The 24,119-nt window shown below is 40.1% G+C and overlaps 1 protein-coding gene across 3 annotated transcripts in view; it reads right to left on the bottom strand.

Moving 5' to 3' along the window:
• The window catches only part of BCHE (butyrylcholinesterase), a 57,255-nt gene extending 49,017 nt beyond the window's left edge, over positions 1-8,238 (bottom strand). For all 3 annotated transcript variants that reach the window (XR_016443206.1, XR_016443205.1, XM_090054230.1), the window contains exons 1-2: positions 8,109-8,238; positions 2,710-4,234 (exon numbers count right to left, since the gene is read on the bottom strand). Coding sequence is in view for 1 of the 3 variants with exons in the window: in XM_090054230.1 (XP_089910356.1) it covers positions 2,710-4,229 (1,520 nt within the window). In the remaining 2 variants the exon portion in view is untranslated. The remainder of the gene's footprint in view (positions 1-2,709; positions 4,235-8,108) is intronic.
• Between the last annotated feature and the right edge of the window lie 15,881 nt (positions 8,239-24,119).

Genomic DNA, 24,119 nt, shown 5'->3' on the forward strand with positions numbered 1-24,119 from the left:
ATTACTGTCCTTTTAAATACCCATTGAAGAAATTATCCAGTTAAAAGAATGATATGGAGAGAGAAAGATGGGGTAAACTTCCTGAATAGAAATAGATCTCTAATTAAGCAATATGAGCAAAATGGAAGGCTCAACCAATTATAGATGACAGAGTGGGCAAGTTATGAAAAGCAAAGAGAACAGGTTATTGAAATAGAGCAATCTGAGTAATTGGTAAAGTGGTCACGAGCTAGCTATATGCTTGATAAAATGATCACCTGTAAATTCATACATCTAGGAACAAAGAAGGAAGACCATGCTTTAGGAATGGGGGACTATTTTGGGAGAGTGACTCTGAAAAACTTTGGGAATTCTGGCAAGTAATCAGCTGGACTTTAGCTCAAAAAGGTCAAAAGATAGCTGGATATATAAAAAGGGTAATATTGAGTAGGAGTAGGGAGGTGTATAGGACTCCTGTATATAATACAGATGTGCCTTTTTGCTGGGCCATAAGAAAAAAAGGGCACTGATAAACTGGAGACAGTGAATACAACAATACTTAAAGGACTAGAAAGCATGCCTTATAGTGAAACTTCATTGATTGAGCTCCTTGAATCTTCAACAAAGAAAAGGTTAAAGGTTTATTTGAGCACAGTCTGTAAGCACTTACACAAGGAACACAATTTTTATAATGGGCTCCTCAGTCGATGAGACAAAGGTATCAAGAGGCTCAATGGCTGAATCTGAAACTAGACAAATTCAGCTTCCAAGTAGCTGAACACTTTTTATAGTAAAGACAATTAACATGTGGAATAACATACCATGGTTTGTGGTGGATTATCCTTCAATGGAGATAGTCAATAGAAGATTGTAAATCAGGATCAACAGCCTTTTGCTGGTGTGGGCAGGAGCTTACAACCCAGATGCTGGCATAGGCTGGAAGTATCCATCCCTTCCCCATACTCGGAGTGGCTGTCTGCCAGATTCCCTGCCCCTCTGAAGCAAGGGTAAGCAGCAGGCTTCACAGCAGAAGGAAATGCTATGGAGTGGAGGGGCAGCACAGTGGACTCAGACCTCTGCTCTCTGGAGCAGACTTCTTTGTGGGCTGGGGCTGGCCTCTGGGCTGTAAGTTTAATACCCCTGTTTAAAATCAGTATTAGGAGTTTTTCTAAAAGATGTATTCTATTTAGAAAATACATTCAGGGAATATCCCACGGCCTGCATTGCACAGGAGACAACAGTCAATGATCCTTATGGGTTGCCTCTCAAATTTCAATCTACGGACCTATTAATGTATGAATGAAGAACCAGTGGCATACTGTGGGTCTCCAGCACCTGGGGGCCAATACTTGCATTTAAGCCCCTCCCTCTCGCAGGTGGGGGGGGGGATCCCCCAGTGCCAGTGGTGGAAACAGAAGTGCTGGCAGCAGGACTGGAAGTGCCACCAGGGGAGCAAGTACCCCCTGGCAGGCTCAACTGGTGCTCCCCCAACCCCCTGCCAGGACCCAGGGGCATAGTTCCCTCTGTCCCTGTCCCCCTCCCCGGCTGCATTGGTACACCACTGTGAAGTACAGGTGCAGGTTCATACATAGTTGATGGAAGTCAGTGGGAATCTTCTATTGACCTAATCAATTTTGTATCAGGATCATTTTTCATTGAAAGAAATAGTCATCTGAGAATTCGTATTTAATATAAGCATTCAATAAATAAAATACTTCCAAATGGGTTATACACTGAATGTTTAACTGAACATTATCTTGGGTACTTTTATTTGCAATATGGATTTTTTTCTCCCTGAAGTAAAGTAAATGAGTGAAATAACCAGAAGGCAGGGCTTCATTCTCAATATTCCACTAGATTTGTAATATTAAATCTAACTCTGTATGGACCTGGTAATAGCCATGTAGCATATATACGATAGTGTAAAGCATCCCCAAATGTGAAGGATATTTATTGGTTTCAGTACAAGTCTTACATTAATACAGCAACAGAGAATCCCTACATAATAAAAGGGCTCTTTCTTCTACTTCAGGTCCCTATGAGCTTGAGTAGAAAGGCTTTGATTTCAAATGCCAAAGTCCCATTTAATGCCCCATATTAAGTTAATGTATTTGAGTTTTGTATCAGCTAAGGTAACTTCTACTGCGACGGGGAGTCCCAGTGTGTTCAACAGAAGATTTGCCATCAACTTCAAAATTCACCAGATTGCATTTATACAAGAGAAGTGAATATAGAAAAAAACAGGACTGGAAGGGACCTCCCAAGTCATTGTGTGCATATCCCTACTACTGCAGGCAAGCACATCATATAAGCCCTTTCATGAACTAATCAACCTCCATTTAAAAAAAATGGTTTGGATTTTTTTGTTCCCATTACTACTGGAAGTCTGTTCCAGAACTGTAGATATTATTTTTTTATATTTGAAACTGTTGCCTTCACTTACATCTGCTACCACAGCAAAAATGTTTTGTGTATGCCTGGATAGGGGGCAGATGACTAACAACTTTGAAGGGTACACAGTGTTTTCTTAAGCTCAGTTTGTACAGTCGGATACATTTCAATGATGTATTTTACTGAGACACTGTTTTTAATCAGTAATGAGATAACAGAAATTCCGGATAACTGGACAATTAATTGTAGCCTTCACTAGGATCCAAGTCATGACCAACAGGATCATCCTTTTTAGTTTAGGCATATGGAATAAAAGGAACTAGCCAAACATAAACTTACCCCGTTTTTGCAAAGCTTGCCCAGTATCTCAATATGGATCTACTCAACATTTCTTCAGCTTTGGTATAATTAACTCTTCTTTCTAGAGGCAACCCAAATACGAACTCAATCTCATAACCATGCATTGCTCCCATCCACTTTGGCCAGGCAAGTTTTGAAGACTGATGTTCGAAGAAATATAAAAAGGCATTGTTTCCTAACTGAACGAACTTTTTTGTGAACTCTGTTACAGGACATATGAAACTATAATCTCCAACAACGTCATCCATGGCATCACGATAAAGTTCAGGCTTCTGCTCATCTTCCAAGTCTGTGTAGTGAAAAAGGATTGATTCTATGGCAAGTTCACTTGCTTCTGGAAAGAACAGCCTTAAACCTGCTTGAAATTCTGTCCTATTAATCAAGCTATCGTTATCTTTGCTGAAACCAGGTGCCCCATACACTAGAAAAGCTGACCCTTCGTCTTTGTTAACTCCCAATAAGATCTGTGTTTGTTTAAGAATGCCACGTTGCATCAATGTTTCTGGCATGTCAGTGAGAAAATCACCATCAACTGTTGGACAGAAAGGTACTTTTACAATATAATTGTGTGTTGAAATGAAAACTTCACCCTCAAGTATGTCCTCAGGATCCTTGTTTTGGAGACAGAGAATTATATCGGTCTCATTGTTGGCAGAACAGTGGAGAAGTTCAGCGAAGGTCAAAGTTCCATTCCGCGCCTCAGAACACGTTATTGCACTCCACGGGGCATTAGCAGAGCCGCTCTGCATGATGGCTCTTGTGAAGAGGGGATGGCTTTTAGGGGAAAGGAGATGGTAGTTGACACAAGCAGCTCCAGCACTCTCTCCAAATAAAGTCACGCTTCTTGGATTGCCACCAAATGCTGCTATATTCTCTTGAACCCACTGAAGCGCTAACCTTTGATCAAATAATCCCGCATTTCCTGGAGCTTCCTCATTTCCTGGTAAAGCCAAAAATCCTAATGCACCTACTCTGTAGTTCATTGAAACTACGATCACTCGTTCAACCCGGGCCAGAAACTTGCCATCATAGACAGGCAAAGAAGATGTCCCTGATTGAAAGCTACCTCCATAGATCCATACCATGACAGTTGCATTTTTGGTTCTGGGAGAAGGAACCCATACATTGAGGTATAAGCAGTCTTCACTAAGATTAGTGTTTGGATTCCACATCTCTGATCCAGGGAACCCAGGGAACGTTTTGTCTATATTCTGATAACAAGAATTTGCATGTTTTGTGGCATCCCAAGTCTCTGACCATTTCTCACGGGGTTCTGGTTTTTTGAATCTCAGTCTACCAATTGGTGGCTTTCCATATGGAATTCCAAGAAAGGCTGTCACAGTTCCCCCAAGTACGGGCAAGTTGATCCCTCTTATTTTTCCTTTCTTAGTAGTAACTATAATGTCATCTTCAGGCATTGCCTTTGTGACGAACATATGCAGAAGAAAAAAACAGGCTACATATCTGGAGTAGACACCTCTTCCATTGTTCCACATCATAATTCCTGCAACAGAGAAGAGATAAACATATAGAAGCATGCCTACATATATTCCAATCTTGCTGCAAGCAAGAAGAATGCAAGAAGGTTCCAACGGTAATGGAATTGGTGTGCTTCTGCTGCAGAGAGCATGCTAGCCTTTCAACAGGCTTTAGAAATAGTTGTCACTGGCCATGCTTGCTGCTTAACGTGAATCAGCAGCAAAAATTCTTGCCCCATTTACTGCCACCAATTTCTAACAATCAATCATTTTAATAGTGTAAAGTGTGCACTTGGATGATAATCCTGGTCTCTCTTGTATGGTCATTGCTAATTAGAGTTGGGCCCCTATTTTAATTAGCATTACGATTGCCTCTTTCTGATTTAAGCTGAAAACTGGAAATGCTCTAAAACAGGCTTGTACAGAACAACATGAGGGTTACTGAGGGTTAGATGGGGTTGGTCTGATGAAGCAGTGTATGCAGTGAGACTCTGACTATGTAAAGGATTATCCATATACCCCATGCAGCATGGGACTTGGACTAATAACTACAGTTATTAGTTACCATCATGTTCCTTCAGAGCTTACGCTCATATTGCTGAGCCAAGGAAACATGCCTGTTCCTTTTCCACACACAAATAATTCTTGGACAAAACATATTTCATCTGTATTACCACATAATGTTTAGTTGTTAGGCTTTTTCCTATTTGTTTTACTTGACAGGTACCATTAACCATTCATCCCTGGGATTATTACATAACAAAAGTCTTGTGCAAGACATAATGGCTGATTACAATTTTTTTTGGTCGGTTGTTACTTTGGTTATTCATATAATAAAGTAAATAGAGGGAACTATTAACAATGTATCTTACAAACAGTTAAAAAACAAACAAATCCCAAACCCCCAAAAACCTAGTCATAAGGATATCAAGACACTTTTGCTGCTAAATCTATTGGCTGAATTCAAATCACATTCAGGTTTTTCCACAAGTAAAAGGACTTTTCAAAACATTTCCTTCACTGTGTACTCAACCTTAACTGGCACCCCTATCATTTAGATTAGATTTTCCCCTAATTTTGGAGGTGACTAATTTTCAGGAATATGTTTTTCTTCCTGTAGGGACCTCTCTAAATGACCTGTCTATACTCTATTGTAGCTATTGACCCACTACCTATATTTGATTATAGTCTTCAAGTGGTATCCAAATGGGTTTGAAATACAATAGTTATAGGGTAAAACAACATGGCTGTAAACTCAACAATGCATTGAAGTGTCACACTGTTCTAGTCACACTTCCTTGCTATTGGAGGTGCTTCTCATAACTACATGCACATACTGTGCATCCACTGACATGTTTTTAGCACTCATTTTGCCTAAATAAAAAATTCCTTGCAAAATCTTGTGTCCATGAAATTATGAATAATTGAATCTACTTTGTAGCTACCATTGCCTATAATAACAGGTGTTGTAGTTATCACTTGGAATGTACATTTATTTGGTTTAGTTTCTGCAGTGCCTGGCCTTGCAGTGGCAACCATAATAAGGCCAAATCTTTGACTGGGACCAGTGTAGGACCTCTAGACTAAATAAAAAACAATGATTGTTTTAAGAATTTAACACTTAAGAATGTGCTTAAGGTTAAGCATATGAACAGCGTCAGTGATCCTAGTCCTTAAAGTAGAAAGTACTAAACTTTTCTTATAACAGTTTTTCTTTTTGACAGCAGCACATCAGAAAAAGGACAGTCTGTTTCTGTGGAGACACTCAACAAAGGTTCCTTTTTTTATTACTGTCCTGTTGTACTTAGTATACTCAGTACTGCCACTTTAAAACAGTCTATTCATTGTTAAGGAGCAGTAGTTTTCTTCTTAAAAGGAGCGAAGCTAATTTCTGTGGAAAGTACAGATATGTGCCTAATCTAAGATCATTCTGCTTGTTTATTGTTGGAAAGCTGGCGGAATATAGAAAAAAAGAGGAAAAAAAATTGCTTCAAGTAGTTCTTGTCCATGAGAAAGCATTGATGGAACACAAAAAGAAAGAGAGAAAACTTATCAAAAGACGTCATTGTAACTGTCAAAAGCATGAACAAATACAAATCAATGGTATACTGATAAACTTTTAAGGAAAAAAAATTAATACCATCTCTTATGGTAAACTTCTAAGCGTGAATTTAAGTGTTACAGAGCTTTTACTCAATACTAGCTGAGCTGGAAGATTTACTTGATCAGAATCAAACATGCATACACACATGTACACAGCTTTACAGAGGTGAGCAACCCTGACTGATAGGAACTATTCATGTGTGCAAGTGCAGCCTATGCATAAGTGTTGGCAAAATCTGAGCCCTCGTGCTCCAAGCTGCAGTAATTACTCAGGCCAAGCTCCCTGTTGCAGACCTGGATTCTAGTTTTGGTTATTATTGATTTTTTCTTTCACTGTAAGCAAATAATTTGATCTCTTTGTACATCAGTTTCTCGCCCGCTAAATGGGTATAATGATCACTACCCAGCTTTGAAAAGCACTCCAAAGAGCTCCCTATAAAAAAATTCTACAAAAGAAAGAAAGTTTAAGCAAGGGTCAAACTCTGGTTTTATTGCTTTGAAATGAATTCATGCAAATTGATCAGGAAATGGCATCATTATTGGGCTAAGAAACTAACAGCATATAAAGTCAGTAATCATCTAATATACAGTAGTTCAGGGTAAGAATGGCAATTTTAAAAACTAGTCTGAAATTGCCACTGAAAGCAAATATTGAAAACAAAATTTCTAAGTGCATCCTTGAAAGACTGAAAAAAAAAAAAGATTAGAATCATGATTTCAAATACTGTCAATGTAAGGAAAAGAAAACTGAGAATGTAATAAAAATGAGATGTTAATATTATTAACATCAGGAGTTTGGGGTTTAAAATAGAAGCTTTAGACTTTAAGACTTACATTATTTAATGTTCTCATGTTAGTTACAGTATCTACTAATGGAGCCACAAGGAGAAGCAGCAAATATAATCAGAAACCCTGCACTTCTGACCCATATTTCTAAAATATTGTAACTAGTAATGTACATATGGAACACATAATATAAGGAAAAATCAATGTTGCAACTTTTATGTGGCTCTAAAATAATTTTTTCATCAACTCCATAAGAAATCAGAAGTCAGTCAGTCAAACTTGGAGACACGCACATGCAAAACTTTTACACTCCAAAATGTAAGCACAGAACTAGTTTCAAATTACTGATCCAGCTAACAGCGACAAAACTAGCAACTGACAGAAAAGTATTACTACATTTGGTATGTGTACTAGAATACTGTATGTCTTAGGGGTTTTAATTCTGCATTAAAACAAACTCAGAGATATAAAACATATTAAGCTAAACCAGCATGACTGGATTATAACTACAAGAGTAATAAAGGTCAGAAGATTGCTTTAGCCTGTCAACCCTTACCAAACAGAGATATATAGTTTAACATATTTGAACACTTGGAAAAGTTGCTTCTTTATTAGTTTTATCCAATAAAAGTTAACTTATGTATTCTATTTCAGCAAGGAAATGCAATTAATTTCTATTGTTTCCTCTTTCAGCAAATCTTTACCCAAATGAGACATCTGTACACAACACTATGTAATCTTTATTTAAATGGAAAAGATAGCTGAATTAATAAATGATTTCCAGCTTGGTTTAATTTACGTTAGCCTGGGTTCCCTTGAATTATGTCAGGGTCTCATACTTACATGTTCCTGCTTACATGTTCCATCAATTCCATTTACAGAGCGCGTATACCCAGTAGTGCAACAAATGGACAGAATATAACATTTTAAAAGATCACAGACCTTACATACATCAAGCTAAATGGTAACTTATACTGTCAGAGAGAGACATGTAAACAGAGAAGCACTTACCCCAGTTTCGATTACAACAAGTACAAAGTTTGTAAGAGTCAAGATCTATGAATACTTCAGTGAGATGCAGTATGCAGCTGCTGCTTTAAGCCTGCAAATTGGACAGTACTGACATTATAATCAACTGCTTCTGACACAAAGCTCGCGAGAGCTGGTCTCAGCAACTTGATCTGTAGGCAGCCGTTCTTTAGTATCAGACATCTGTGCAAAGGCTAATGGTATACTTGTAGAAATGCTTCAGAGTTCGCTGGGTTTGGAGCAATCAAAGATTAGGTTTTATCAGCAAGGGATAATAAAATGATCTTTAACACAGGGCTGTAATTCTGTAACATGTTAGGCTGTAAAAACAACAACAAAATCATAAATATCTGACCTTTGTTTTAGATGTCCTTCTGTCTTCCATGACAAGCCATTTCTACCTTCCTTTTTTGTCATTTGTAATTTTCAAGATTCATGCATGCTTCTGGGGAAAATATGTAAAACAACTTAAACTACTATTTTTCCCTGAGGTTATTATTTCTAGCTATCATCAGAAGGAGAGAAAATGAGAGCTATGCAGATACACCATCAAGTAACAAGAATCAGTTGTATGATCTGAAGTTTGATGCTTCAGTGTCAATTATGTTGGGGCATGGTGGGAGAATAGTTGAGATCTCTTACTCGGGCTCCAGTGCCACAAATTAATGCCTTGTTGTGTGCTAGAAGTTGCATATGTCTTAGCTGTAAATGGCTACATGGTCATTCATGCTATGGAGGAAATGTTGACTGGATATAACACTTACCACATTACACTCTTGTGTGCTTGGCTATAAAAACTGGCCAGCATGCCTTAACTATGGTAGCCCAATGGCCATTTGGCTTTATTTCTTGCTATACATAGCTGTGGCTTGTATTTCCAATTGTTGGTTTTAAAATGTTTACATGTATGACCTTTCTGTACATATTCCCTATTTCCTCAACTTGAAGAAATAAGATATCATCAAAACTTGTAACTGGGCAGTAATTAACATGGAGTAATGTGCTCTTTGGCTGAATCTGGACTGACGCATTCTTCTTCTAATGTATGTTGTTATAGCATTCATGAAGAGTTTTCAGCTTAAATTAGAAAGAGACAAGGGGTAGAAAGAAGCAAGCATCTTATGGGGTCACTCAAGAAATCTATGGCAGTCAAGAAGTGAACCCAGACAGATAATTACTCCAGAGCTTGCCCCACCTTCCTACCACACCAGGCTTTCTCTGGCACTACAGTGAAGGAAGACCACAAACTTTTTCCTCTCCTCATATGATCAGCCTCACCTCTCCCTACACCATGAACAGCATGGAATTTTATTCTGGCTGGGAGATGAAGCAATAACTTTCACTAGATATAATAATCAAACTCTAGTTCAACTACCCAAAAGCAATATTAATTGTTATCGTATGAAACAAAAGAAAAGCAGAAATAAAAGGTTAAATATAAAGTGCATAGAACATAACTTGGAAATTGACATAAAATTCAAGGAGCTAACATTAAATGGGGATTGGTGCAGTAAACAAGCTTGCAGTAAAAACATAATATAATTTCTCTTAAGATATTGAAGGGATATCCTTTAGGCTCACATGTCTGTTAGGAATTCCTTGCAACATGCCTCTGTGAGAATGTGTCACTAGGCCAAATCCAAAGCCCAGTTAGAGGTCCCCATGGCTTTAGCGTGAAAGTGTCAAACATACATACTGGTTTGGGATTAAAGTTTCTTGGCCTAGATCCTGAGCTCAGTTACTCCCTATTATTTAAGTATCGTGAAGTATAATTACCTACTTGAGAGTAAGATTAAGTTACTGGGGGCCTGTTATTTAACTTAAACCAGGAAGGGGTCTGAGGCAGAAGTTTCATAAATTGGCTTGATCCAAATCAGTTCAGTCTGAAACTACATTCAACAAGATTTATCTTAAATCAGTTTCAGCCATTTTGAAACTGGTTTACGTGCACTGAACTTATGTTCTGTTACAGGCTTAAACCAGTTTCCGATCACCTAAACTGGTGTGTGGTGCAACTTCTGTCCCTAGCCAAAAGGAACAAACACACTAACCTTACAGAAACTAATAATGTTGTCTGTTTCCTATTTTAACTTGAAATCACGTCTTCTAGGATAGCCTGAAAATTACAACAAACATCCATCATGCAGACTGACTAAATTCAAGGTGTTAGGGTTTTTATGGGAGGTATAATAAAATGTACTGGTTTGATTTGTGGATCTTTCATCATGTCTAGGTAGTTGGAGGGCACCACTATGGTTGTTTTACTGAACACATCCGTGCATCTTTCTATTGGCTAGCATTTGAGATATAGCACAATAAGTGGTACATTAGGATGGACAGTCCAGGCTGTTTTTAAGGTATTAAATATAGGTGCTTTTCTGTTTTGTTTTTTTCTGTTTTGTTCTGGTGGTTGAAGACATTTTTAGAAATTATTCATATCTTTTGAATCAACTTAAGTGGGGGGTTTTGTCTGCTTAAAATTAACAGAGAACTGAAAGTCATCACTGTGAACTACGAAAAAAATCCCGTGTGTTAAAACTTAAGAGTGAATACTAGCATAAAAGTTGTAAACACCTTCAGTAAAGTTAGAGATATTGGATATACTGGCTGTTTTTCACAGTATTCATTTAGGACTACTGAAGGGAAATATACAAAATAGCAGAGATACTGATGATGATATGCAATATCTCACAACAAGAGAGGAGCAACTGTTACAGTATAGTCACTTTCCCTTCTTCCGCAATGAAACTAAAGAGTATCTTGGAAAACACAGATTGTTTGCTTGGCCTCAGTTCAAGTGAACATACACGAGAGTGTCATTAAAAATATGTTTGTATTGCACTTGAATAAATAATCTCTGAAAGGTGCCATAGATATATATTACTACTACTACTACTACTACTACTACTACTACTACGTAATTAGCTAAAACATACAGAATGACCATCATTAGGTTTTATAATTGGCTCCCTTTTGGTTAGAAAATGTTAAAATGCGCACATACATACACATTTATTGGATAAATATAGTCTGAAAAAATCCTTTTAAATTTATGCCAATATATCTGTATTATCTATTTGTTTAATGCATGGTTTGCTACAATGCCCAGCACCCATGCTTTGTATGGCAATGTATATGTTAGTACAAAAATGCATTCTACATTAATTTAGAAATTTGGTAGCAGAGTATTTTATAATCTAGGCTGAAAAGTAAATCTATGCCCAACCATAAGATAATTGGTTTGCCAAACGTTAAGGAAACCATCTGAAGTTTACAAGGAGTTTAGAGAAAACACTATTGAACTACAAAGTATTATTATGTTTATAAGCAATTTCAGTATATTAAATGTGTGGGGTTTTTGTCTTTCTTTTTTTTGTTTTTTGCATGAGTAGCCTAGATTCAGTACCTATTGAGATACACTATGAAATCAGGAATAACCCAGAGCAGCCTGAACTCTATTGTAAGCCATAATAAGTGATAGGCCTAGTTATTTTATAAACAGTTTGATTGACCTCCTACAACCTCAGACAGGCAGGAGTATTTCACTCTCAAATGGAGTATGCTGAACTTTGAGGATTTCACTTTTATGAGCTCTTTTCTCTTCATATGGTTCCTTGAACCGAGGCTGCTTTTTGACTACTGGACATCAGTACTCTCCTCCCAGAAAGGATTCATTCTTGTTCTAATCCATTGACAAACAGCCTGCTTTTTCACCATCACAAAGAAAGCGAGCAAAAAAGTCACATTTTATCTGACTTTTGTGTCAATATGTCTAAGACGAAACCTTTATTATAAGCAGGAATCAGCACAGCTACAGAAAGTAAAAACTTTACCACTGAAAAATATTGCAGCTGTTCGTTAAGGGTAACAGGATGAGAATCATTTACTAAGATTTTTCAAGCAGCCTTCAATATTGCACCCTTGTAAAGACTCCAAAAGAGCCATTTACAAAGTGCTACTTTAATGAGTGATGTAGCCATGACAGTTCAGAAATTATGCAATAGAGCGGGATTTCTTAGGGTGATATCTTTTATTGGAACAACTAGAATCAGACAAGCTTTCAAATGTAAGACATCTGACAAAATGTTTTGCATTCAAAACCTTGCCTAACTCTACCCCAACTACATAGATTGTCCAATAAAAGTTATCATCCTAAGGTATCCTTGCCTATTTTAGTAAGAACCATGTAGGAAACTAACATTCTCTCTCCATGCTTGAAACACACAGTAAATCATAACTGATTATGTGAAAAATTGACATTGGCATGAACTAACAAACAGATCATATTTCAATTCCTTAGGCTCTCATAATGTCTTTTGTGGTATTTGTTTGCTACCCTTACATGTTGTACTGCATTCAAGAACTCGCATATAATTTAACACCTCTACATCTGCAACAATACAAGAAAATGAAACTGCTAATAAAAATTCACTAGAAAGCAATTTAAATGTTGTAATGGTTACTGTAGTCCAGTGTTTGGACCAGTCTGAGACTGTGATTATTTTGGTCATTCATAAAAGTTATTCTTTTGCTGGTGGCAACTCCTAAAAAAAAGATTGAATTTAAGAGGACAGCCAACAGTGGGGAAACAGATGGAATAACAAATAAAGTAAATTGATTGTAAATCTCAGATTAAAAAAAACCCAAAGCTTGAAAAGTTCCCTAGAGAATTATTTCTATAAACTGACTTCAGAAGTGCTCAGTGAAGATGAAGCAGTCTGTCAATGGTCAGTGGTCACAGGGTCTTCATGTCAAAGAGGACGTGACACCGACCATACGTGGTACATCCATCCACCACGCAGTAAAAATGTTCTGAATTTTCTCAAATGTTTCTGAACTGTGAATCAGCCAAACATTTTTTAGATTTCTGAAAATCTGGGCATGGCAGCCATGGTGAGCAGTCAATGAGGTTTTTTTCTGTTTATACTGTAGCTACCCAAATACCGCCCAGTAGTCTACTACAATTCAAAGAGCACCCCCCAACACTGACCCCACATCCCTCATTGTTCCCTACTTCCCACATTTAAATCAATAAAAAGCATCATCAAACAATTACAGCCTATACTCAAAAAGGATCATGTGCTGAGAGAAATATTCCTACCCCACCTGTTCTTAGCTTTCAGACAACCCCCTAAGCTTCCCCAATTCATCATCAGAAGCAAATTCCCTACCAGTTAAAAGATGGAAAATGGGACATACCCATTTTAACAATAAATACAAAAGCTATGAATTCATCTCCATTGCCACCCAGAATGAAACCCTTAGAATCTACAGATGCTACACCTCTACCCCAGGCTGTGGTACATCTCCTCCAGTGTACCATATGCCCTCATAGAAACTCTGTGGGTGAAATGAGGCAAACTATGTACCAGGGTGAAAGAGCACAGGAAAAGGATACAGGTATTAAAGAAATGCATACAGATAGGACAACACTTTTCACAGAGAAACCACTTAATTTCTGATCTCAGAATCCTTACACTCAAGGAAAATTTACAAAATATCTTCAGAAGGTGGACCTGGAAACAAAAAATCACAACTTTATTGGACATCAAAAACTAAGAGCTAAACATAGAAACTGAGTTTATGACTTTACAGTCTACCTGCTAATCTCTATGTACTCCGTATGTGATAAAGACCCTTTTTCTTCTTGGGCTTCCACTTACCAAGTTATTCTTTCTATTGCATTTCTCTGATCTTTTAGCAAATCCTGATAAGGTCTCTTTGATTTTTTTTTTCACAGTCCTGCTCCATTCTTTAAGACGACTAGTTTTTTTTAACATATGGAGTTTTACCCCAGCTGTTGTTCTAGTACACAGCTCAAGTTGTGCCTGCTTCTTTCCCATATCTGAAAAGGGTACCTTGTGCCTGAAAACTAGTCTAAAATCTCTCCCAACTATGTAGTTGGTCCAATGAAAGATATCACTCCTCAAAATCCTTGCCTCTCACATATTTCCTGTACTACCACAGCTAGAACATCACACCAACACTTTGAAACTGTTATCTATTTATAAACAATATGGAGGAACTAAAATTGGTATAACCATTAAGCAGTCTTAATTTTTTCCTCTTATTCGTTTAGTTATAGGGTGCTATCATTTTCACCTTATTACACTTATTACCTTAATTAAAAACAGCTATAATTTTATCTTGATTAGTACAAGTGTAGGCTGTTATTTCACAAAAAAACTCTAAACAAATAAACCTTAGGGAAATCCATGCAAATGAAAAATATACTGCTAGTTGAAAGATATATTTCTTATTATTATTCATCTAGTATGTTTATTTACTGTTAGTTCCCTATGGTATTCTTAAAACAATTCTATTTTTCTTTTACTTATATAGGACTTGCTTCTAGAAACAGAATGTAAAAAATAATAATAATGTATACCCCAACCAACTTTCATAATATTATATTTCCAGTTATTTGGTTTACAAGAAAACAGGCAAAATTAAGTGTCAGCACATTTTTTAAATGCTGTGTGTATGTGTCGGAGATAATCAAATTATGGTTTAGATTCCAACGAGTTTTGCTGAAGAATTAAATTCATTGGATACATGGCACAGAATGCATGACACTCACCAAAATAATTTTGGGACCTGTCACAGGCCAGCTGGGCACTGTGAGTATATCAATTTAGTTGCAGACTGACTGAGCACTGAAACTTTATTAGCCACTGGGTTATTTGGTTCAGGATCGAGACGGTGATGTTGGAAAGGAAAGAAATGACAAGTTTCTCTTACAAAAAAGAATGAATTTTACTTATGACAACAAAAGATATAGTTTGCATATATAATAGTTAATAAAAAGGTTAAGTTAATAAGCAGACAACATAACAATACAGACTAAAATTGACAGTGATAATAAAACAGATAAAGAAATTAACTAAGAGTTTCTACTTGGTTTGTAACTTATCGGTAGTCCCTCGGTTAGAAGGTGCACGGCAAGTTGAATTAGCGAAGTCAGACATCTCTGAACTGGGTTGCTCAAAGGATACTGGTGGAAGCCCCTCAGTCAGGATCTGGTTTCACTCTCACAGGGAGTAAGACATATCCATGGGGTCTGGGACAGCAATGACTCTGCTGTTCCGTCCTTCCCTAGGATTACTGTGACGTGTGTTCTTTTTATATTCTGATTATGCTAATTTTTCAGTTACATAGCCATTCATAATATTGCTTTATAGCTGTTATCCTGTGGGGTTAAAAGGTGTTAGAAATTATTATAATAAGTTACTGCCCAAGCTTGGGTTTAAACAATAAGCAAATTGCAACACAACATCTTCAGGTTTAAAATTAACATTACCCAGCCTAAATCCAGCCCCTTCAAAACTCTCTGACTATGCTTTTTTTGAGCTGTTCTTTTTGAAATGTACTAGATAAGCTGGGCAGTTGAATCCAGTTTTTATCATCATCAAGGCTAAATTCTGAGCGAGAAAGAACTATTAGGTCAGCTAATTTCACAGCTAGAGCTTTGTCTTTGAGGCCTAGCCAGTTCCACAAACAGTTACAAGTTACATTTGCGGGTTACAAAAATACAAGCTGCATCTTAGACTAAAGTTCCAAATGCCTCCAAGAAGCACATATTCATTGCTTATTAATTTCTTTGGTTCTGGCCCTCACAGGGACCCTTTATAAATACTACAAAAAATGTATGCATAAGCACCTATTAGCTATCTTTAAACTAGCCACCTTGGATACCAGTAGCTGCCTAGCTATTACAGCTAGAAGCTCCGAGTGCACCTTGAGATTCTGAAGAACTGCAAATTGCCTGTTTTATGTCACCAGAGTAGACTGAAGTTACTCTAATAGGCTGGTAGCACAGCCTAGCTTTAACCCTCACCTGAAGTGGTGTAACTCTGAGACGCTCACAAGGCACTTAGCAGGAGTTAACAAGCTTTAATGTGCAGACACTTGCATGTTAAGTGTCCTTAGTACGCTGTAACTTTTAACTTCACCCTGATTATGTTTGGTTTTACAGGAAACTGTGGCTCATTCACCATCTACGGGGAATGCAAATAATGGCAAACTATCTAGTGGTGAGTGGTTAAGAGGGGCTTATTATGGGAGGCAGGGGAAAGGGGCATACTGGCATGGGAAAGGAACAACAGTGAATTAAACTAGAAAGACATTATCTCATAGGCAAATATATAAAGCAGTGCTTACTATAGTAGACTGAGCCTTGAGCTGAGAATCAAGAGCTCTTTCCGAGTCCTGATTCTGGTTGTCATGAGGCGCTTTTGGCCAAGTCACCTGTACAGCTCTCTGCGTCTTCACTTACTCAACAGTAAAAGAATGATAACAGTTCTTAATGACAAACCTCATTATATACACGCTCTGGGAGTGTGTGTGTGTCTGTGTCTGTGTGTGTGTGTGTGTGTGTGTGTGTGTGTGTGCGCCCGCGCGGGGGGGGCAGTTTAATTAGAGCAACTCCAAGAGCTGCTCTAAAGCACTCAGAGCATCTCATGTATCAGTGACACTGAGCTGAAAAATAGCAGTGGGGGTGCTTTAACTAAAGCTTGTTAAATGACCACCATTTTTCAACATGGGGATGCTGATACACGACACTGGAGTCTGCTGTAGTTATTACCATGCTTCAACAGACTCGATTAATCGAGTCTCCTCTGACACTGTAATTACAGCCTCATTGCATATATATATGTACCCACAGTTTCTCTACAGAACACTGAAAATGTAAAGTAAAATATAAATGCTTCATCTCCATCTACCAAGGGATCAGGTTAAGGTAAACTTATGTCCAGGTTTCAAATGATTCCTATACTGAGACAGTACATAAACAGCATTTATCATATTTCATTGGGAAAACATATTCCTGAGTGGTATTGGGTTTTTAATGGTATTAGAGAGAAATTACAAAGAGGGTGGAGATGGGCTTCTGTCTGTGGCTGTAGGGAACAGGCTTAGGAGCAATAGCCTCAAGCAGCAGCAGGGGAAGTTTAGGTTGGAGACAAGGAGGAACTGTCTGACTATGATGATGGCCAAGCATTGGAACGGACTGTAGAAAAACTGTGGAATCTCCATCTTTGGTAGTTTTGAAGAGCAGGTTAGACAGACATTTGGTTGGGATAATAATGAGCAGGGGTCTGGGATGGGTGACCGCCCTATTTTCTTCCAGCCCTACTTTCCTATGATCCTGTGATGGTATATGAATCATCTTATGGATTTAGGGAAGATCAGAAAAATAATACAAGTGAATCATTTCAAAATAATCAATTATAAATGCATGCAAGGCCTAAAGAGTAGCATCATGACCATCTGCACTCCCTGTTGTCTTCACCATGGTGGCAGCATGCTCCATAGCCAGAACTTGCAGATACACTTTGCCAGCTCTCCTTACTTGTACACTCCAAATGCAGAAATGTGGTGATGCAGCTGCTCCAAGGTTAACCCCTGTGGGTGCTCTCAAGCATGCCAGAGATGGAGGTAATTAACTGCATGAAACAATTCAGAATGGCTTCACTGAAGTATTTTTAGGAGTGAAGGATGTGAGGAGAAGAGGGCTGGTAAGGTATACTTAAGAGCATCCCTGCTGAAACATTGGAATACCATAGTATGATGGTGACATACTTTTTACAGAAAAAAAGAAGATAAACTAGATCAATGCAACACTGTCTATTCCTGTCACATCCAACAGATAGTTCTGTAGTGACTTATGATGACACTGACAAATTATTATGAGATAGTATTAAACAAAATATTTATCCAAAGTCATGAAGTCTGCAATGAGATCAACGAGGAATATTTAAGTTATAAATATAAGTCTGAAATTTGATTTATATATGGTCTAGTCATTAGTGAAACTTAGGTGCTATTGGAGATAGCTGGTTATTCTTATCTCAGTACTATTAGGTAACACACTCTCTCTCACACACACACACACACACACACACACACACACACACACAAATAGTTTGAGACGCTGCAAGAGGGACATGCAGGAATGAGAAAATGTTCCCTGTGCTGCAAATTTGCAGTGCAGGGGCAAAAAACAAAAAACCGCAACGGAAAAAAGGGCCTCTGTGTTTGGTCTTTTCCCAGGTGCTGAAGCATGCTGCCTGCAGTGACCAGGACCTGGGCTCCATGCCAGGTAAGTGGAGGGGGGGACCTGGAGGAGCGGGGAGACTACTGAGGGTGCAAGGTACAATGGGGGGAGCAGCTCAGGAGGGGTGGGTCCACTGGCCGTACCCACCACATGGCTCTAGCTCAGCTGGGTGCAGCCCTCCACTCACCTCCCTGCTTAGCTCCAGCCCCACACTTGGCTCATGCCCAGCTCCAGCCCTCCCACTCTGTCTGTGGCTGGGCGCAGCCCCCTGCGCACCACCCTGCTCAGCTGCAGCCTCTTCGCTTGGCTCCAGCTCCTGATCAGCCCACGGCCAGCTGCACCCTGTTCACTCACCCCCCCTCCCAGCCTGGCTGCAGCCCCCCTGCATGGTCCCTGCTTGGCTGCAGCCCCCTTGAGTATCCCCTATCTTCTTACAGTCCCCTATGTGCCCACCACCACCCACCTACAACCCCCCCTGCATACTCCCCACCCAGCTGCAGACCCCTGCATGCCCTCCACCTGGCTGCAGACTCCCACGTGCTCCCTACCTGGCTCCAATCTCCCCCACAGATTGCCAGGAACAGCAGCCACATTGTTGGCCTTGTGGCACTGTCCCCCTGCACAGCGGAGGACAGCGTGGCTTGGCTTCAGCCACCAGGTATCCACATGGCCTCTGCCACAGCATGCTGCTCCAACCTGGCTTGGTGCAGCACAGTGTGGGGTCGTGTGCTTTCAGGCTATCACTTGGGGCTCTGCACTTGTGGGAACCACGAGCCACACCAGCATGGGTCTTGCATGCACAGAAGCAGCCTGGCTGGATGACACAAGTCTCATGCATGCAGGACTTGGGTCCATGTGCCTGGCAGTTCCTGCAAGTGGCACACAGCCCTGGGTGACAGCCTGAAGCTGCTCCAAAGCACATGGCTCCATGCTGCACTGAGCTGGGCCACAACAGTCCACTGTGGCAGAGGCCATGTGTATACATGGTGGCTGGGGCTGAGCTGCACTGCCCTCTGCCCTGCAGGGGAACTGTGCCATGAAGCCAAGAGCATGACTACTGTTGCTGATAGGCTGCGGTGGGTTGGAGCCGGACAAGGGGCAAGCAAGGAGGCTGTAACTGAGCAGGGATGTGAGCAGGGGGTTGCACCTGGCTGTGGGCCAAGCAGGGGGCTGGAACCAGGCACAGGCCGAGTGGAGGACTATAACCAAGGACGGAGGTGAGCAGGGGGCTGAACCCAGCCATGAAGCGAGCAGGGGGCTGCACAGGGCAAGCAGAGGGGTGTGAAGCCATTCAAGGGGGCAGCCAGCACATCCACTTCTCCCGAGCTTCCCTCCATGATTCCCCTGCACTCTTAGTAGTTCTCCCCCCACCATTCCTCCACCTCCCCACGTCCCCTACTTACCAGGCACAGAGCCCAGATCCCAGTCGCTGTGACCCCTGTGGGGAGCAGGTGGCCCCCATGGGGCGGTAATTCTCCATATATATATCTCCACCCAAAATCCATGTTCCTCCACAATTAAAACAAAAGACTACTATATAAATATATAGCCTTTACTGGCTGTGTAGTCTCCATCCAGGTCTGGCAGGCATGCAGCCTTAGTACCACATGCTGTTGCAGATGGCAAAAGTTCACTGCCAGGCACCAGCCCCCACTGCCAGACTGCTGCATTGGGTATAGGGTACAGGGAATTTTCAGGGCTTCTTCAGCAGTCCAGCTGGCACAAGGGGTAGTGTCTCCAGATACCAATTGGCTGATCCCTAGAAGCTCTTGAGAGCAAGTAGGCCTGAGCTACTTGCCAGGGTACCTTTCTATATTGATGGGGCCAGCACAGGCAGTTTTTTATTGCTGGGACCAGCACAGGTACATGCCCTGGGCTTTAGCCCCCCCTGGCTGCAGATCTGGGAGGAGGCAGGCAGGGTTATTTTGCCCCAAGTGGCACAATTTGCCCCACAACAAAGTACATGTTCAGGCATGTGCGCGGAGGCAAAAAAGCACCGTCTCAAATTTTCACTGCTTCTATTTGAGTTGCTGCAAGCACACGTGTGGACGTGCCCATAGTAGCTATCCCGGTGGAGGTGATGTTTCATAAGCTTTGCTTTAATGCTGGTTATGTTGGCTACAGAAAGGATAGTTGGGGCAATGGCACAGCCCTGCTTGACACCAGTAAGGACAGTAAATGGGTCTGTCTCTGATCTACTGCAAAGGACTGTGGCAGTCATCCCATCATGGAGTAGCCTGAGGATACTGAGGAACTTTGGTGGACAACCAAACCTAGGCTTCACAACTGATGGAGTTGAAAGCCTTGGTTAGGTCAATGAATGCCACAAACAGCCCCTGGTGTTGCCCCCTGTGCTTCTGGATCTGTCATGCATCAAAGGTCAGGTCAATGGTACCTAGAAGTGGTCTAAAGCCACACTGGCATTCTTAAAGGACATCTTCAGCAAGGGGGAGGAGGCAATTCAGAAGGATGTGAGTAAGAGTCTTCCTAGCAATGGAGAGAAGAACAATGCCTCAGTAGTTCCCACATGTTGACCTGTCCCCTTTCTTGAAGATGGTCACAATGTTAGCATTCTTTAAGTCAGGTGGGGCTTTCTCATTAACCCATACTTTGATGATAATTTAGTGAAACTTTTGGCTAATGCTGCTCCACCAGCTTTAAAGACCTCTTCAGGGATGCGATCTGGCCCTGGCATCGTATTGTTCTTGGTCTGATTGATGGCACACCAGACTTCCTTGAAGAATGAGGGATCAGAAAGAGGTTCTATTACTGGGTGTTGAGGGATGGACTTGATGGTAGCAGCTGACACTTCAAATTCATAGTTGAGCAGAGTCTTGAAGTGTTCCTTTCAGCATTGCTTGATGGATTCATTGTCCGTGAGAAGGGTGGAGCCATTCTGGGATCACAAGGGGGTTGGGCCATTAGAACATGGCCTGTGGATGGCTTTTATTGCTTGAAAGAAGCTTCTCATGTCATGTTGGTCAGCAAAACTCTGGATCTCCATGGCCTTTGCTTGCTAACTAATAAGACACAGGGTTCATGCTGGATTTCTAACATCACGTAAGCTTCACAAACATTCATTCATTAGGACGAAACCTAATTTTTTTCTTTTTTTTTTTTTAGCTCTTTTAATTTAAAACAGATTCCACTTCTCCTAAAAAACACAATGCTATTTCAATGTTATTAGAAGCTCTGAGATGTCCTGTTCTTTCATCTTGTTTCTGCCAATAAGAAAATAATGCTTTAACATTGTAAAGTGCCAGCAACTAAGGCTTATATGATCGAAAGTGCTTGGATATCTGAGGACAGAGGTGCTGCAGCACACTTCTGTAACAGGGTACAAAAAGCAACTTCCCAGTGTGAGCATCTTTCAAACAGAAGGCAGTATCATTCTGTGGATGTGCAAGCGGTGTGTAATCATGAACATCTCAGTATAAACATCTGTGCAAATTTCCCAGAAACACACCAGGATTCCAGCATATTGAGCAATTCATCACAGTACCATCTGTTTGAAAAACAGAGCTGTCAGAGCAGGTGGCCTATTGGTAGTGTACAATAAACTCCTTCAGGTTATTCTATATGTCCCTATATTAAATGCAGAACATCAAATTTAAAATGGCTGTTAAAATAATATGAAAAGAAGAATACAAATTAACCTGCTAAGGGCGTTTGCATTATTGACTCAGAAAAGTCCTTAAAACACTCATTGTTTCTAGATACTGCAATACATTTTGTTTGTAAATGAAGAGGAGAGAGCTATTCATTAGTAATTTTCATGTGGCCTGCCTTGACTGTTGAAAACAGAAGTCAGCATTTGGGGTTCAGAGCTGTGTTTGCCTAAAGATGCCAAAAGCAGCAAGGAGGGACTACTATGCAATCCACTGTAATAAGTACTGTAGTGACAGCCAAGCCTGGAACATCAGCTCCCGAGTCAAATGGCCAAACCCTCAGTGCACATGGGAAGAGCATGCAGGAGACTGCACCTAGCTGTGCCTATGTCACAGAAACACATTGCAGTGACTGGCTTGCACGGCAGCAAGAGACAAATAGGAAATCATTTGTCAGCATTTTACCTAGTTTATACTTCAGCAGCTCAAAAGCCTCTTGTGTGGAAATGAGTTTTGAAACAGTGAATTTTTAAGGCCATTTCAGGCACAAATGGGAATGGATAAGGGTTACATTACAAAAACATTAAAGTTCTTCTAACTTTCCAGTCTATGGATAAAGTTATGCCGCTGACATCTACCTCAGATTTGAAATGCACAATGTAAAGTGAGGAAAGGCAAATGCATCCTGCCTTTGACTCTACTGGACACAGTTGTACTTGCATCAACTGCAAACTGCTCTCCTCAGTGAGAAGACATTTAATAGTATTTTGATTTACCTTTGTGAGCAGCACACTGATAACTGCCTTGAGCTTGCTGCCTCCCTTATACCTTACAACAAGACGTTCTCACATTTAACAGACTGATCTCAGCTTCAGGAAAAAACATATAGATAGACATCTCTTGAACATATACAAACCAACGTATAGAAAATAATTTTACTAATAAACATTAAGAACAAGTAAAACCACCAATAAGGAAAACAATAACAGTAAAAAAAAGGCAACCACTCTAAAAATATTATCAGGTAAGTAGTACATGAAAAATGAAGAGCATGAAAAGGATTTGAGCCAGATGGGCGGCTCATAAATTTAGTATGTGTCTGGCAGCTCCCCTAAGATGAGGTTGGAGCACAAATGGAAATAACACAAAAGCCCATCTCTTCCAATGAACTTGGGACTTGTTCTCTCCACACTTTCTTCTTGTTGTTTTCTTGGCTTTAGTATCATTATGCAAGTGATTTAAATATTAAAGATAACTCTGCTACAGACTATCATTCAGGGAATCCACTACTGCTGAAACCAGCCTCATAGTTCCTGCAAGGAAACATAGGAAGAGGGAACTATTAAATAGAAAACGGGCCATCTACAAGCAACCTTAGGACAATTTAATCTATGGGAATGTTGGGCTAGGCTGGGCAAGCTACTTGGCTGAACCACTATCTGCAAACAAACATCACCCACCTCTTCCTCTACCTCTGCTCCCTGACAAAATCACTCCTCCAGAAAGTAGGGTTTACAAGAAAGTTTCTTGCTGTTTGGGGGATCTGAGACCTGCCACACTTCCAGACTTATCATGCTTCCACAGACCTTCCATATGACTAAGATGGACTAAGGCAATGTCTGTCTTTAAGCACCTGAGCTACCATCAAATTGGTGAAGATTACCCCTGCTAAACCATGGTTTTTAGGGGATTTCTTGGTACTTCCCACCAAATCTTGGGAATTTTTCTGTGTAATTTTTAACTGTGAAAAGGCTGCTGAACAGAGGAAAAGAAGATGGAGATGCATCTTGTCCATATGGGATCCCGATCTTGAACCACTCTTTTTTTGGATAACTTAGAAAAATCACTATAACTTGTTTTCAAATAAAATAGACTCAGATTCCATATTCCTTCAAATACAGATGAAGACTCTGACAGGGATAACAGTGCCTGGGGTAAAAGTTTGCTCCTAGCACAGAAACAGCAGCTTGCATTTGCCATGGCAACCATCGTCCTACATGCCAGGTATAACTTTCATTTGCCATTTTGTGGTGGCTCAGACACCAGCCGTTCTGCTGCCCTTTGTCCCCAGAGGCCTATATTACCAAGAGGATAATTTGCAAAGTTATTATTTAATTTCACATAATCAGATTTCACTGTTTTACTGAGAGAAAAATGCCACTCCCCCCAAAAGCTCAAGCGCAGTATGCTCTACTTTCTGCTTGTAGATGTTTATTATTTTCCAGTCATGGACCAGAATACCTTTGTGTTAGGGGCTGTACTAATATAAAAAAAATATGATGGTCCCTGAGCCAGAGAGCTTGCTTTCTAGGACAAGATACAGTGGAT

This window comes from Crocodylus siamensis, chromosome 6 (genome assembly GCF_052110815.1).
Source record: "Crocodylus siamensis isolate JL-2025a chromosome 6, ASM5211081v1, whole genome shotgun sequence".
Taxonomy (NCBI): domain Eukaryota; kingdom Metazoa; phylum Chordata; order Crocodylia; family Crocodylidae; genus Crocodylus; species Crocodylus siamensis.